The 14394-nt window shown below is 38.7% G+C and overlaps 2 protein-coding genes across 2 annotated transcripts; both read left to right on the plus strand.

Moving 5' to 3' along the window:
* The first annotated feature begins 597 nt into the window (after positions 1 to 597).
* LOC146552437 (antimicrobial peptide NK-lysin-like) lies at positions 598 to 3982 on the plus strand. Its single transcript, XM_085257692.1, has 5 exons — positions 598 to 670; positions 782 to 858; positions 1603 to 1680; positions 1760 to 1914; positions 3704 to 3982. Exons 1-5 carry the CDS (start codon positions 622 to 624, stop codon positions 3774 to 3776), a joined length of 432 nt encoding a protein of 143 aa, XP_085113818.1. The 5' UTR covers positions 598 to 621; the 3' UTR covers positions 3777 to 3982.
* A 7398-nt stretch (positions 3983 to 11380) lies between these two features.
* Positions 11381 to 13834, plus strand: gnly (granulysin). Its single transcript, XM_085257573.1, has 4 exons — positions 11381 to 11423; positions 11498 to 11592; positions 11690 to 11782; positions 13623 to 13834. The coding sequence occupies exons 1-4, from the start codon at positions 11381 to 11383 to the stop codon at positions 13800 to 13802; spliced, it is 411 nt and encodes a 136-aa protein (XP_085113699.1). The 3' UTR covers positions 13803 to 13834.
* The last annotated feature ends 560 nt before the right edge of the window (positions 13835 to 14394 follow it).

A 14394-nucleotide genomic window follows, 5' to 3' on the forward strand; every position in this document is an offset into this window, starting at 1 on the left:
ATTTTATATGACTGCAAAACTGGCAAATATCTAAACCCACATTCATGGATCAGTTATGGGTAAAATTACATATATATAATATATACCATTAATCAGTGGCTACATGGCAGGGGCTTTACCAATAAGTCAGAAACACTGTGAAATACAAGTCAAAAAGCACTAACAATACCACATCTATATATTATATTATAGTAAATTTATAATCAGTTTTCTCTGAAATTCTACTGTTAACCAGTCACAAAAACCTCTAAAGTGATGTGAGAACATTGTGCATAAAAGCATCGCCCTGCTCTAAATGTGGACAACACACTAGCTGTTATTAGATTTTGCAAAACTTAACTAAATAAACTCGATAAAGATGGTCATATAAACATTAATATTCAAATAAGAGATAAAATATTGCCCCAAGATGCCATTGCCTTTTATGTTAATAAGGGAGTGCACTGACTGACTAAAAAAGACAAATCCAAATATGTAGGTTGTTGCGGTGATGTGTATATTTTCTGCTCTGTGGTAACTGGGTTTGAATTTCAGAAATGTACATGTGCAACCCATGCACCTTTTCCTATATAAAAGCATCTATAACCACAGATACTCAGGCATCATCTCTCAGTGGCTGCGATGGAAACATCTTCACTCCTCCTTCTGTGCCTTGTGGCAGCATTTTCAGGTGTGTACCTTAACACTTGTTTGCATGAGAGTGGATATGAAACTGCAAAATCACCGATGTGTCTTTATGACTTAAATTGTAATTTGGCATTTCTACTTGTTTGAATCGCAGTCCGTGCTGTCCATGGACGGACCTTAGAGGTCAGCATCGATGATGAAGAGGACGTGGACATCGAAGTTTCGATGGGGGCAAGTGGTTAATGTTACCGCTTTAAAGAACTGAGCTTGCACTTTGAATATCAGGGGTGGCACTTCGCGGTCTCAGTGAAAAATCTGAACTTTTTCATTTCAACTTAATTTCTAAGTCAACCTGACTAAACAAAAAATAAGACTTATGATCAGTAATGGTAGAAGTATTCAGAGTTTACCTAAGTAAAAAAAAAAAGATTCCTGGCACAAGTGAATACAGTGAATTTAAAAGTGAACTTAGTAAAAGAGAAACAAAGAATAAATATATTAATAATAGTTTCACCAAGTAGGGTCCATTGTCTCAGTGACTTATCAAACTACTTTTGCACTTGGGATGGAGATGCAGGGTACACTGGTCAGACAGCCAATCATCATCATCATGTGAATGCCACAGAGACACAGAGAAACATTCACTCTCACATCCATGCCTTTATTAAAAACGTATTTTATATTTTTATACATCATTATTATTAATAAACAGCAGTACACATACAGTATATCACAAATATACAGATACAGTTGTGGTCAGAGGTTTGGATACACTCATCTTCGGCATGAATATCCGGGATTTTTTTTTTTTTTTTAAGGATTCCTTTGAACTGATTTTTTTTTTCACCATGGTGCCGAAATTGAAAGATATATGTTGTTTAATGATTCCAACCTGGAAAAAGTACTACTATAATTAACGTCTTATTTAGAGCCACCAATAACCCTAACATGCATGGGTGTGTCTTATATTTGCAGCTTCCAGGAAAGTGCTGGGCTTGCAAGTGGATTTTAAACAAGATGAAGAAATTTGCAGGACCAAACGCCACTGCAGAGGTAAAATGTCTCATAGAGTACCTGCAGCAGTTAACGGCATCATTCAGTCAGAACAGTAATGCAAGTTTTACTTTCACAGAGCCTGAAGTCAAAGTTGCTCTCTATCTGCGATGAAATTGGACTCTTAAAACCTTTGTGCCGCAAATTTGTGAAGGTGCACCTGGAAGAATTGATCGAGGAACTCACGACAACTGATGATGTGAGGACCATCTGTGTCAACACGGGAGCATGCAAGTAAGTTCCCACTATTTTGTCTTGTTGATCTGAAACCACATAGTTTAAATCAGGGTTGATCTGAATGGTTTCTGCAGCATTGCAGAATTTTAGAGATAGCTATGGGACCAAAGTAGCAGTTTATAAGTAGGAGCCCTAAAAAAAAACAGACCAGCGTGAATTTTGAAGTGCTGGCTTGTTTATGGGAAATAGAAGACACAGAAATATCCATGCAAAATAATCTATACATCTAAGTCCCAGAATAAATAAATATCTCTCCGTGTCCAGTTCAGGTTTTTCTGTCATGTGTTACCGCGGCAGATCCGCGGAAACCTCTGGCAGTTACTTGAAGGTTCCGTAACTGACGCGTAGCCGGCAACAGCTTACTATACAGGTCAACTCCGCTAGCAAAAAGATCGAAGGAGGCGTAGGAAACTGCTTCACCGAACTTTATTTCTTCTCCAAGGCACGAACACCGCGTACAGTGGGCTGAAAGTTTACTCACAGCGAGCATCGCCGACACAACTCTGGCTGTCGAGGGAGTTATTATATTCCTTTTATTTATTTTCTTTTCGTCTCTTCTGTAGCTAACCGTTACTTTTTCCCCCTTCTCCGCTCTCTCTCTCTACACACACCCACCAGGCAGTCCCGCTACACACATCCCGAATACATTTCCCATCAGGCTTCATCCTTAAAGGGCCATGCCTGTAACACATGCTAACCATCATCAGCTTCTTTGCGGTTAATCTAGATTTCTTCTGTCTGCTACACTTGCAGAATGACTGGTTGGGAACGTTCAGTAGCACTTCAGTGGGTTACCAATACAATTACAATGAAAGCGTTACTGTCGATACTTTCAAAGAGAGCGCAGTGACAAGATTGCCTCCAACAGGTGTGAACTTCTTAGAGAAAAAGACTTTTGCAGCTGACCGTGTTGCATATGCATTTCAGATAGTTTTGGGAGGAGAATATTTAAATTAAGTGCACAAACAGATTTAATAACGTTTGCGACATGAAATCTACTAATCTTTGCGCTGATATTTCACGCCGGAAAGGGGAGGTTAAGGTATTTTGCTCTTAAATTTGAAGGCGTCTGGATGAAAAAAAAAATAGCACAGCTTTTATAAATAACCCGGAAAACTGACCACTCTTATGCGCGCTATTTGGGGATCACATGTGTAAAATCAAATGTTGGCTTGAGTCCTTGCGGAACAGAGATTAAAGTGAAGTGCTACCAGAAGTGTGAATCATTTCCTTATCTCTGGGACGTGAGTTGATCCAACAGTCTCAGGTTAACAGCGTCGGGTTTTCAACGCTAGGGTCTCCACGCGGCACAACTTGGCCAAATCCTCATTCAGACTCACAGTAGATGTTATCCACAAGGACCGAAGCTGGACACAATCACATTAAAATAAAAATTTTAAAAAGGCATCTGTTCCCAACGTGCTCGGTAGTCTCTCTTCACTCACAGGCTCGTACGTTCGTGCGTTCTCCCCCCCTCTACTTCCACCAGCGAGTGGCTGTCTCTGGTAAATTTGATAAAGGGACAATACACCAAATAGAAGCGTGCAAAATAACAACAGCAATGTTATTTATGAGTGCAAAATACAATTCACATTAGATTATATTAAAGTGGGTTACAGTTCATTTTCAGAAATGTCTCAGCAGTGTTTACTTCACTTTGTTACAACTTTAACTTGATAAATGCTAAATACATAGGCTAGCTTCAACATGCAAACATACCCTAATATTATCTGTAATAGCTCATATGTTTTTAATGTTTCTGTTTGTTTTGATTTGCTCTCTTTAGCCCAAAGGAGGTGGACCTGTTTTTTTATCCAGAGAAGGGAGCTCCACGCATTGACGTTAAGGAGTTTCACTGACTTCATCTGCACGAATACAATCCACAACGGCTTTGGAAAAAACAATCAACAAGTCATCCCAGTCGCATTTGCCAATAATTAACCAATTAGTTTCTTCTTCTGCTTTCTTTTCAAACGGCATCAATTTACCTTTATTTCCTTTGCAATGCCATACGTTCAATTTCTTTATCTGTATCTATGCACTGGTATCACAAATAAACCGCTGAAATCATCACATTGACTCTGTTTTGTTGTTGTTATTGTTGTTGTTTTCCAAACCAAACTTCAGAGTAGCCACTCTGATCAGAGATATGAATGCCAGCACTGTCGCTATGAAGCAGCAGCACTTCAATAAAGTCATGCACATAAATTTTAAACAATTCTTCAGGGGGGACTTTGTTGAAACCTTTAATCCTGTAAAGAAATCCATGTAATGATCATTTAAATATTAAGAGGAAAAGCATTCATTAATTCATTCAGCCCATCAGGCTTCACCATAACAGGATGCTGGTGTGTGCTGCTAATATCCTCAGCCAAAGACCATTATTTCTTCTTGGTGTGGCATGTGTCAGTGAAAATGATGACTTAGTGAGCTGTCTGTGTCGTTCTTGAACATTTCGCCAGCAAATAACTTTGCATGAAAAAACTAAAAATAAATAACCGATCATGGGTCAAGTGTCTAACCAGAGAAAAAAAACAGAACCCACATTCTATGCAAAGTCTCGATCGTAGATAAGTTTTGTGTAGCTCAAACTAAAGATTCCCACACTGTGCTCATCATCAACAGTAGCATCATTTTACTTTGCTTAGAGCTAACTAGCTTTAAAAAAAACAAACATCAGGTTAATAAATGATCAGTGTGTAAGAACAAGTAAAGAACTCGCTGTTCAGTTCAGCTCATTGAAGTTAGTTATAGTGCTGTAGTAAAAGGTTGGAGCACACTTGCTTCACACTTTGTGACAGAGATTCAACAAGGTGCTGGAAACATTTCTCAGAGATTTTGGTCCATATTGGGGGTGACTGCTGCAGATATGTTAGCAGCATATCTATCTGTGTGATTGAGATCTGATGACTGTGACTTCCAATACAATGAACTCATTGTCATGTTTAATAAACCAGTTTGAGATTCATGACATGGTGCGTTATCCTGCATCATCAGAGGCTGCACTTCCCACAATGCTGTCCAGGGCATGTTAGGACTACGAGGAGAATTAAAGTAAGCAACCCCTGTAGAGATTTAACCACCAAACACAAAATGATACTATGACCCACTCACTCTCCAGCCTTTCAGTCCCAAGGAAAGCTGTTTGGGAATCTTCAGAGCAGGAATGCAAATACATTATGCTAATTTTCCTGTTGACAAAAACGTATTTATTCCTTAAAAAACACCCACATTCCCTGTCATTAATGATCAGTTTTATAATCATTTAGAAAAAGATGCACTGTATATCCCATCAGCAGCAGCTTCATCAGAGTGGCAAGTGGAAAGAAGAGATGCTTCGTGCCCTGCAACACTCTGCAGATGATCAGAGGCAAATGTTCAGAAAAATGAGGACAGATGAGAGAGGGGGAGGCAGCATCAGCCAGGTCAGAAGAAATGACTACAAGTGAGGGAGTTCACCATGTGAGGAACTTTTCGTTGATCTTTCACTCCAGATTATTAAGCTATCTTAATCTACCAGATAAAGGGTGGGTCCTGTGGTGTGCAGTTTATCTGAGACTGCAGTCCCCAATGCACATGTGATGTTCATCCTCACATGACTAAACAAAAAATACGACTTATGATCAGTAATGGTAGAAGTATTCAGAGTTTACCTAAGTAAAAAAAAAAAAGATCCCTGGCACAAGTGAATACAGTGAATTTAAAAGTGAACTTAGTAAAAGAGAGAGAAACAAAGAATAAATATATTAATAATAGTATCAGCAAGTAGGGTCCATTGTCTCAGTGACTTATCAAACTACTTTTGCACTTGGGATGGAGATTGTGATGGCTGCACTTACAGCCACACAGTGGTAATATCACCATGTTAGTGTAGAGGCTTATAAGTAACCTCGCATTCACATTTCTTTCTTTAAATATAGGAATTAATTTACAGGACAATAAATAACTGGTTTTGGTTTAGAGTTAATCCACATATCCACATAACACTGCATTCTAAAATAAGTGCGCACATTTTAGTTTACACTGTTATGTATGATTAATTTTTTGTTTTCTGAGTTACCTTAGTTCCAGCTGTTCCAGTCCCTTGATTAAGGAGCCAAGAGGCAGAAAAGGGGCGGAGCGAGCTTTAAAGGAAGACTACAAATTGGTTCACGCCATAACTCAGGACCATGGGGGGGAATTGGAGTTCATTATGTTTGGTTTAGTTAGGTTTTGTGTGTTTTACCCCTTCTCCTGTTTTTGTGGGCTGATCAGCCACTATTTAAGTTTCCCCTTTGTCTTGGTCAGTTTGTTTGAGTTATCAGTTGTGGTGTCAACTTTGAGTAGAGTTTTGTTATTTTGACCTCTTTTATGTGCCCAAGATTTTGAGTCTTTTTGCATGAGTTAACCAATTATGTTTTTTGGGTTAAATAAAAAAATCATTTTTTTGGACTTTAATCTGTGCCTAAGTTTTCTTCATTGCTTGGTCCATCACAGAGATGCAGGGTACACTGTGGTCAGACAGCCAATCATCATCATCATCATCACGTGAATGCCACAGAGACAGAAACACAGAAACATTCACTCTCACATCCATGCCTTTTTCACCATGGTGCCGAAATTGAAAGATATATGTTGTTTAATGATTCCAACCTGGAAAAAGTACTACTAAAATTAACGTCACCAATAAACCTAACATGCATGGGTGTGTCTTATATTTGCAGCTTCCAGGAAAGTGCTGGGCTTGCAAGTGGATTTTAAACAAGGTGAAGAAACTTGCAGGACCAAACGCCACTGCAGAGGTAAAATGTCTCATAGAGTACCTGCAGCAGTTAACGGCATCATTCAGTCAGAACAGTAATGCAAGTTTTACTTTCACAGAGCCTGAAGTCAAAGTTGCTCTCTATCTGCGATGAAATTGGACTCTTAAAATCTTTGTGCCGCAAATTTGTGAAGGTGCACCTGGAAGAATTGATCGAGGAACTCACGACCATCTGTGTCAACATGGGAGCATGCAAGTAAGTTCGCAGTGGTTCATCTAAATGCTTTCATTTTTCAGATTATTGAGATTAGTCACTTTGTAGCGACTTTAAGTTCCCACTATTTTGTCTTACTGACCTGAAACCATATGGTTTAAATCAGGGTTCACACCCTTGATACTTTAATGATGATTACAATAAAACAATGAAATATAGTTTTTATCATAACTCATTATATTTAAACGTATGTGTTTCTGTTTTTCCAATTTTCCCTCTTTAGGCCAAGGGAAGTGGACCTGTTCTTTTATCCAAAGGAGGGAGGTCCAGACACTGAAATTAAGGAGTTTCAATGACCTTACATGCATGAAAAAAAACCCATCAAACTTTATTCCAAAAATAATTGACAAGAGCTAGCTCCCACACTTTAAAGTATCATCACTTTTATCCTTCAAAACAGCTTACCTTTATTTCCTTTACAATGGCTGCATTTTCCATTCTTCTATCTATGCAGAGCTTAAAAAATAAACAGATTAAATCATTTCACTGACTCTGTTTTTTTGTGTTTGCCAAATCTAAATGAAACTTCAAGTTCAGAGCAGCCATTGTTATCAAAGATATGAATGTTCGAACTGTCACTATGAAGCAGGAGCACCACAGCTTTTGCTGAGTCAAGTCATGCACATACATTTTTAGTGATTCTTCTGGTGGCACTTCTTAGAATTTTTAATGGTGTAAAGAAAGTCAGACCTCTAGTTTCTGTTTTCAGTGGGGAATATTAAAAGTAAATGAACAAAAACACCCCTTTTCTATCTGGGGTAAGGGTAACGCAATAAAAGCCTCATACTGGTTACACATGTATGGATGAGTTGCCAGTCTCTGTTTTAGCCCTGCGACAGAGTATACACCACACACCACACTGAGCACTGGAGCCCCTCAGGGCTGTGTGCTCAACCCACTGCTGTTCACTCTGCTGACTCATAACTGTGCAGCAACCGATGACACGACTGTGGTGGGTCTCAGTGAGGACCTCACCTGGAGACCAAACAGCTGGTCAAGAAGGCTCAGCAGCGGCTGCATTTCCTGAGGAGGCTGAGGAAATTTGGTATGTCGACCAAGATCCTCAGCAGCTTCTACAGCTGCACTGTGGAGAGCACATTGACCAGCTGCATCACTGCATGGAACGGCAGCACTACTGCTACGGACCGCAAACGCCTGCAGAGAGTGATGACTGCGGAGAAGATCACCAGGAGTCCGCTGCCCTCTCTGCAGAGCATACCATCACAGAGTCCAGAGGAGAGCTGCCTCCATCCTCAAAGACCCCACACACGCTCAACACGCACTGTTCCAATCCAGAAATTCACAACTCAACAACTCCTTCTTCCCCACTGCTATCAGACTCCTGAACGGCTGACCTACCTCAGCTGCAATTTGCACATCAGGACACTTTGCACACTAAGTTCATTTTGCACATTAAGCTCCTTTGTACATCTGCATACCTCACTTGTCTTCACTTACTTATTTTTGTACTTATTTAATTATCTTTCATTAATTTTTATCCTTATTTTTATCCTTATTTATCTTGTTCCTTTAACCCTTACCTAACTTGGCATTTGTGTATGGACAGCAAAGGAATAATTTCATTGCACAGAGAAATGCTATTTCTTCTGTACACATGACAATAAACACTTTGAATCTCAAATCTTGAAATCAAAGCTTCACAGTAAATCTATGAGTGTTTTATAGTAGGTGTCCATTGAGTAAATTAGCCCTTAAAAATGCAGTGTTTCATATCTACTTTAAGAAAACTGTTTTCTGCACTTCCTTTGTTTCAAGAAGAGCCTCGCCATTGCATGCATGAAATTTTTTCAAAGCTATCTGCCACTCAGAACAACTTGGCTTTAAAAACCCGCAGGAAATTTCCCCAGTTGTAAGTGGTGCCTTTGTGGCGGCATGTGTGAAACTGACTCTTTCACGGATGTGTTCTCCAATAGGACGTTGGAAATGAACCACTGTTCATTTGGTAATACTTTTATTTTAGTGAATCATCTTGAATGTCCTTTTGGATATTTTTATCAATCCATTTTCATCCGCTTATGTGTGACAGACTGGTGACCTAACTGGGGTGTATCTTGTTCTATTTCAGCTGAAATAGATTCATAACAGCACCTACAAGAGGGGATGACCTTAAGCAGCCTTAGTTTATTCCCACCTGACCAACCTCATGTCTTTACTGATATTTTCATGCACAGCACCTGTCGGCCCACAACTTGACTGCTTAATTTCCCCCTCACTGTTTGTACAGGCTCTGCACTACCTGCTCAGCAGTGTGTAAAAGCTAAAGAGTCATTAACCTTGCGTTTTCGGTGTTTGCCACACATTCCCATATTCTCTTTGCAGTTTTAGAAGAACATGATAGGATTTCATGCAGGTATGTCCATTTTTAAGTTGTTTTTCAATTTTGCAATTCTGTCAGATTGTGAACTTTCACACATACTCTCTATACTCTATGACACATGTCAGCAACTGTCAGCAGCATTTTTTTTCTTTTTACAATGTTGCTGACTGTGCTCTTGAAAGCGAGAATGTACAACACGTAAGCGTTCGAAGCAAAAAGGTGTTGGTCTGCGTTTCCTTTTCAGCTGTTAAAACTATAGAAAGCTCACTAGCAAATATATCTTCAAAATTGAAATACACAATGGAAGACTCAAACCATACATTTGGCAAAATATCAAAAGTGGCATGCGGTGTGAGAGGCCCAACAGCCCTGTAGTGTGGGGATTGAGATTGCCATTATAATGTCAGGACGTTACTAACTTACAGGTAAAATGAGAAAAGGTGCCTGCACAATTCTTTCACATTGCACCATTTTGCACATATTCTCACACAAAAACACATACAGATACGAATATTGACGGAACCTCAAAATATACACGTGGTCAAAATGTGAAAACTTGTGGTGTGAGAGCCACAAAAAGCATAGTGGTGGTGGAGAGGGCCGGTAAGATCTTTAAAATGTAGATCTGAAGTAAAATCTGATAACACTGCCCTTGCAATATTTACTTCAAAAATATACCAGTCACTAAGAACAAGTTATCAGACAGAGATGCGGTTCACATCATTAAGAAGCTATTTTTCCTTTATTTTTACATTGCATTTTACATTTTGCATTGATTAAAAACATAAAATAAAGGAGCTGCTAGACCATGCACTTATATGCTTTTAACATTAGCTCAAAGCTGCAACTTACCAGTGGGAGAATGGGCTGCCAAGACAAGAAATGTAAGAAGAGCTATCAAATTTGTGCATGTTTTTCACCTCTTCATGCGCACCCACGATAAGGTGCAAGTCAAACCAGGGGAGCATAAATAACCACAGCACACAAAAGTAGATCCTGGTGCTCATGTTCCCCAGGGAAGCTACGCACATACACCCAGCCATCCATGTGATATAAATGAAAAGATTCAGTAGACCAGGCGACCCTCATCCATAACTACAGCAAGCACTGACCTTTTTGGGAATTTGAGCCACTTTAGGGCCTCCTATGACTAACATTCACACACATTCATACTACTATGGATAAATCAGAAATAAACATGCAGTTAGTATCTTGTCCAGGTGACAAGATACCACCTGAGCTACAGCCAGTATCACAATTTGACCCTTGTCATACTTGCTTAAATCCTTACGCTTGCTCTTATATTTTTTTATGCTCCTAACATCAACTCTGAGGACAAAAAAAAAAAACACTTTCCCCGTAAAATAATTCTAAACTTCTTTTTTGTCAGTGCTCATATAATTGTGCCTGATCAGTGATGATATGCCTCTCTCTTTCTAGTCCCTGTCAGTATTCTCACTGCAGGATTTTGAATCAAGTGAAGGTTTTCAGGAAGCTTTCAAGACAACCTCAAGAATATTGTTTGTAAATTATTCCACACTTCGCAGGGTTTTTTTGCAGATCAGTGAACCTTGGCCCATCTTTACTTGTAAAACCTTTGCCTCTCCGTGACACGCTTTTTTATACTAAATAAAGCCAGCTGGTTTAATCATTTGCAAAATGTTCTTCCAGCTGTTTCCTTTGAGAACCGCTTACTTTTCCAGCTTTTTTTTTGCCCCTGTCCTAACTTGTTTAAGATATGTGGCTGAAATCAAATTCAACATGAACCAATATTTTACTCGAAAGGTTACAATGTATCAGTTTAAACATTTGGTATGTTTTTTATGTTTTACAATGCAAATTATTTTATTTACTAGATGTGCAAATCAATGAATTCTCTTTTGATTTCCTTTTTTCACAGAATCCCAACCTTGTTAGAGTTGGGGTTGTATTTCAACTGACAGTTAATGCTGTTTAAAAAACACTTTATTCTGCAAATTTTAAAAATGCTGTTTAAGGGTCACTATGTGGTAAAATAAGCGCTGATTTTTTTTTGAGAAGTAAACTGAATAAGCCGCAGAGAAGTATAAAAGGCCCAGAAAACAGCACAAATCTGACAGCGTGGAAAACCATGAGTCCTGCCATCACCATCGGCCTTCTCCTGCTCTCCACAAGTAAAAAAGTAGCAATATTTACTCCACCTTTAAGATAACTGAACTACTTTTCTAAAGCATGCTTTATTTCTTAGCTTTTGTTGCGTCGTTGAAGACTCTGAAGGACCAAACTAAGGAGGAGCATTTTCCACAGCATGAAAAAAAGAAAGGTGACCACAACAAAGAGGAGGTGAGAAAGCTAAAATTTGACAAAGTTTCCCTTGTAGAGAAGCTTATTTTGTTATTTTGTGCAAATTGAAAACTTTTTACCAAAACTTTTATCTCAGATTCTGTGGGATGAAGTTTTTCCAGGCTCCTGCCGTACTTGCATGACTATTGTGTCCAGAGTGCAGAAGCAGATTGGAAGTGATAAATCAAAGGTAATGACTGTAATATATGGTGAACAGTACTGCTGTAATAACCTCTCAGAATTTCTTGTAATTTTTCAGAAATTCCACATAAAGAACCTGACAGTGCTGCCAATAAAATACCAGCATATCAAGCTGTTATTGGATTGAAGTGGTAGGGTATAGGAAATTATTTAAATGTGTAGAAAAGTCTTCTTCAGCACATAAATGTGACACTGACACAGAAATAGCCCTCTGGGGTTTGACATTTGGGAGGGGATTTTTAGATAATAGGAAGTTATATACAGTGCAGTCAGGGGCAGCACAAATGTGATCCCCTTAAACTGATTTTTTAAAGTTTTATTGTCTCTTTTCCTCCTATAGTTATGGATTCTGTCACTAGTTAGCTAACATAAACAAATGTAAGTCTATTAGCTGCTTCACAGACAGTTGTATCTATGTCCGTTTTTCAAAACAGGGCATAGTGGTGTAAATTAGCCTTTATGTGTTAGCATTTCATGTCCTCTTTAAGGTCCTGCTAAAGCATTTGATGGGTTTAGACTTTGACTAGACCACTTCAAAACCTTCATTTTGCTTTTTGGGGTGTTTTTTTGTTTTGTTTTTTGAGTCATTCAGAGGTGAACTTGTTGTTGAATTTTGAATGACCATCCTGCCACATAAACCATGTGCACTTGAGCTTTGGGGCATGAACTAAAACATTCGCCTTCGGGTTTTTTTTGGTAGAGAGAAGACTTTATCGGTCTATTAGTTACAATAAGCTGTCCAGGTCCTGTAACAGCAACACAGCCCCAGACCGTCATATCACCGCCACCGTATTTGACCATGATGGCCTTTTTATGAAATAGTGTGTTAGTTTCATGCCAGATTTAATGGGACTCTGACTTCTCAAAAGTTCCTCTTTTATCTTGTCAGTGGGCCCACTGATCATAAAGATGTTTTTTGGAATATGTGAGGTGAGCTTTTGTAATCTTTTTGCTCAGCAGTGATTTTCACCTTGGAACTCGCGCATGGGTCTCAGTTTTGCCCTGTGTCTTTCTTATTATTGAATAATGAACTCTGACCTTAACTACGGTAAGTGAGGCCGACACTTCCTTTGAAGTTTTCTGGGCTCCTTAGTGACCTCCTGGAGGAGTCAGTACTGTGCTTTTGGAGGAATTTTGGTAGGCTGGGAAGGTTCACCGCTGTTCCAGGTTTTCTCCATTTGTGGATAATGGTTTTCCCTGTAGTTCATTGGAATCCCAAAGCCTTAGAAACCCTTTTCAGACTGAAAGAGGTCAATGAGCTGATTCTTTTACATCGTTGCATGATGTGTTGCTTTTGACACTTTTTCTTAGCTTACTGTAAGGATTTCTGGCAGTAATGAGGCCTGGGCTGGGTTAATGAAATTGAAGTCAGCTTTCCAAAAATGTGGTTAATCAATTAAATCATAACTTAACAAGAGTGGAAATCATTTTTTCACACAGGACCTGGTAGGTTTGGACAGCTGTTTCCCCTAAATTAATGAAATCATCATTTAAAAACTGCATTTTGTATTTACTTGGGTTCTCGTTGTCTAATGTAAAACTTTGTTTGATGATCTGAAACATGTAAGTGTGACAAATATGCAAAAATCTAGAAAAGGGAAGGGGGCAAATATTTTTTGACGCATCTGTAGCTTTGTACATATATGCCACAAGCCAGCAGAGACATTATTGTCAAGTTTTATTAATGCTGTGCATTTGCTGTTTTTGTCATACTTTTTTCGTCTATAGTCTCAGTGTTGGACACATAATTTAAAGCTATTTTAATTTAACCTTTAAGAAACCTATACTGAAGCTGCTTGTTTACTGTTTTCACATATTTTTACTTGAAGGACAAAATCAGGAGGCCGTTGGATGGTGCCTGTAATAAACTGAAATTCAATTTCCTAAAGTCGGCCTGCAGAAAGATCTTGAAAACAGTAAAAAACAAGTTGATTGACGCCTTGACCAACGGCAAGTCTGCCAAGACCATCTGCACTAATCTGAAACTCTGCAAGGCCACCTTTTTATAAAGTTCTGAAGAACTTGTGATGCTTCAACTGTTTGTGTTAATAACACAAGCCTGTGTTCATGTTTTCTTGCTTTTTCCCTCCCAATAAAAAAACATATTTTTACTGTGATGTCATTGGTTTTCTTATACATATACGTATTATGAGACTCATATTCTGCCAACTATAGACTAGATGAAAATTAAAATAGTTGCTTTTGAGTGTGCATACTGGAAACATATTGCCTAATTAGTCATCACCATAAAGCATGACCGTCTTCTGTAACTACTAAGCTATTAACAAAGCAATTGACTCTATTGATTAGAATTAGAAAGTCTTATTTTACTCATAATGTGTCCTGTTTACTTGCAACAAATAAAACTACATAATAATTTCACGTCTGACATATAATTAATCCACACAGGTTCCATTGGGAAGTTGCCTTGTCTTCTCCAAAACCTCTGTTGCACAGAAGCAATGGGGTGTGCAGATTTTACTCTTATTACTATCAGTAAGCAGCTAGTGAGCTTGAATTAGCAGCTAGTAAACCTGTGTACTGCAAATGCTGCAATTCTTTGAGCTTCTGACTTTAAGAGTTCTCTCTCACCTCTGATCT

The sequence above is a fragment of the Mchenga conophoros genome, linkage group LG19 (assembly GCF_057382185.1).
Source record: "Mchenga conophoros isolate Kocher_MC1m ecotype Shallow Benthic linkage group LG19, M_conophoros_male_GT1.1, whole genome shotgun sequence".
Taxonomy (NCBI): Eukaryota; Metazoa; Chordata; class Actinopteri; order Cichliformes; family Cichlidae; genus Mchenga; species Mchenga conophoros.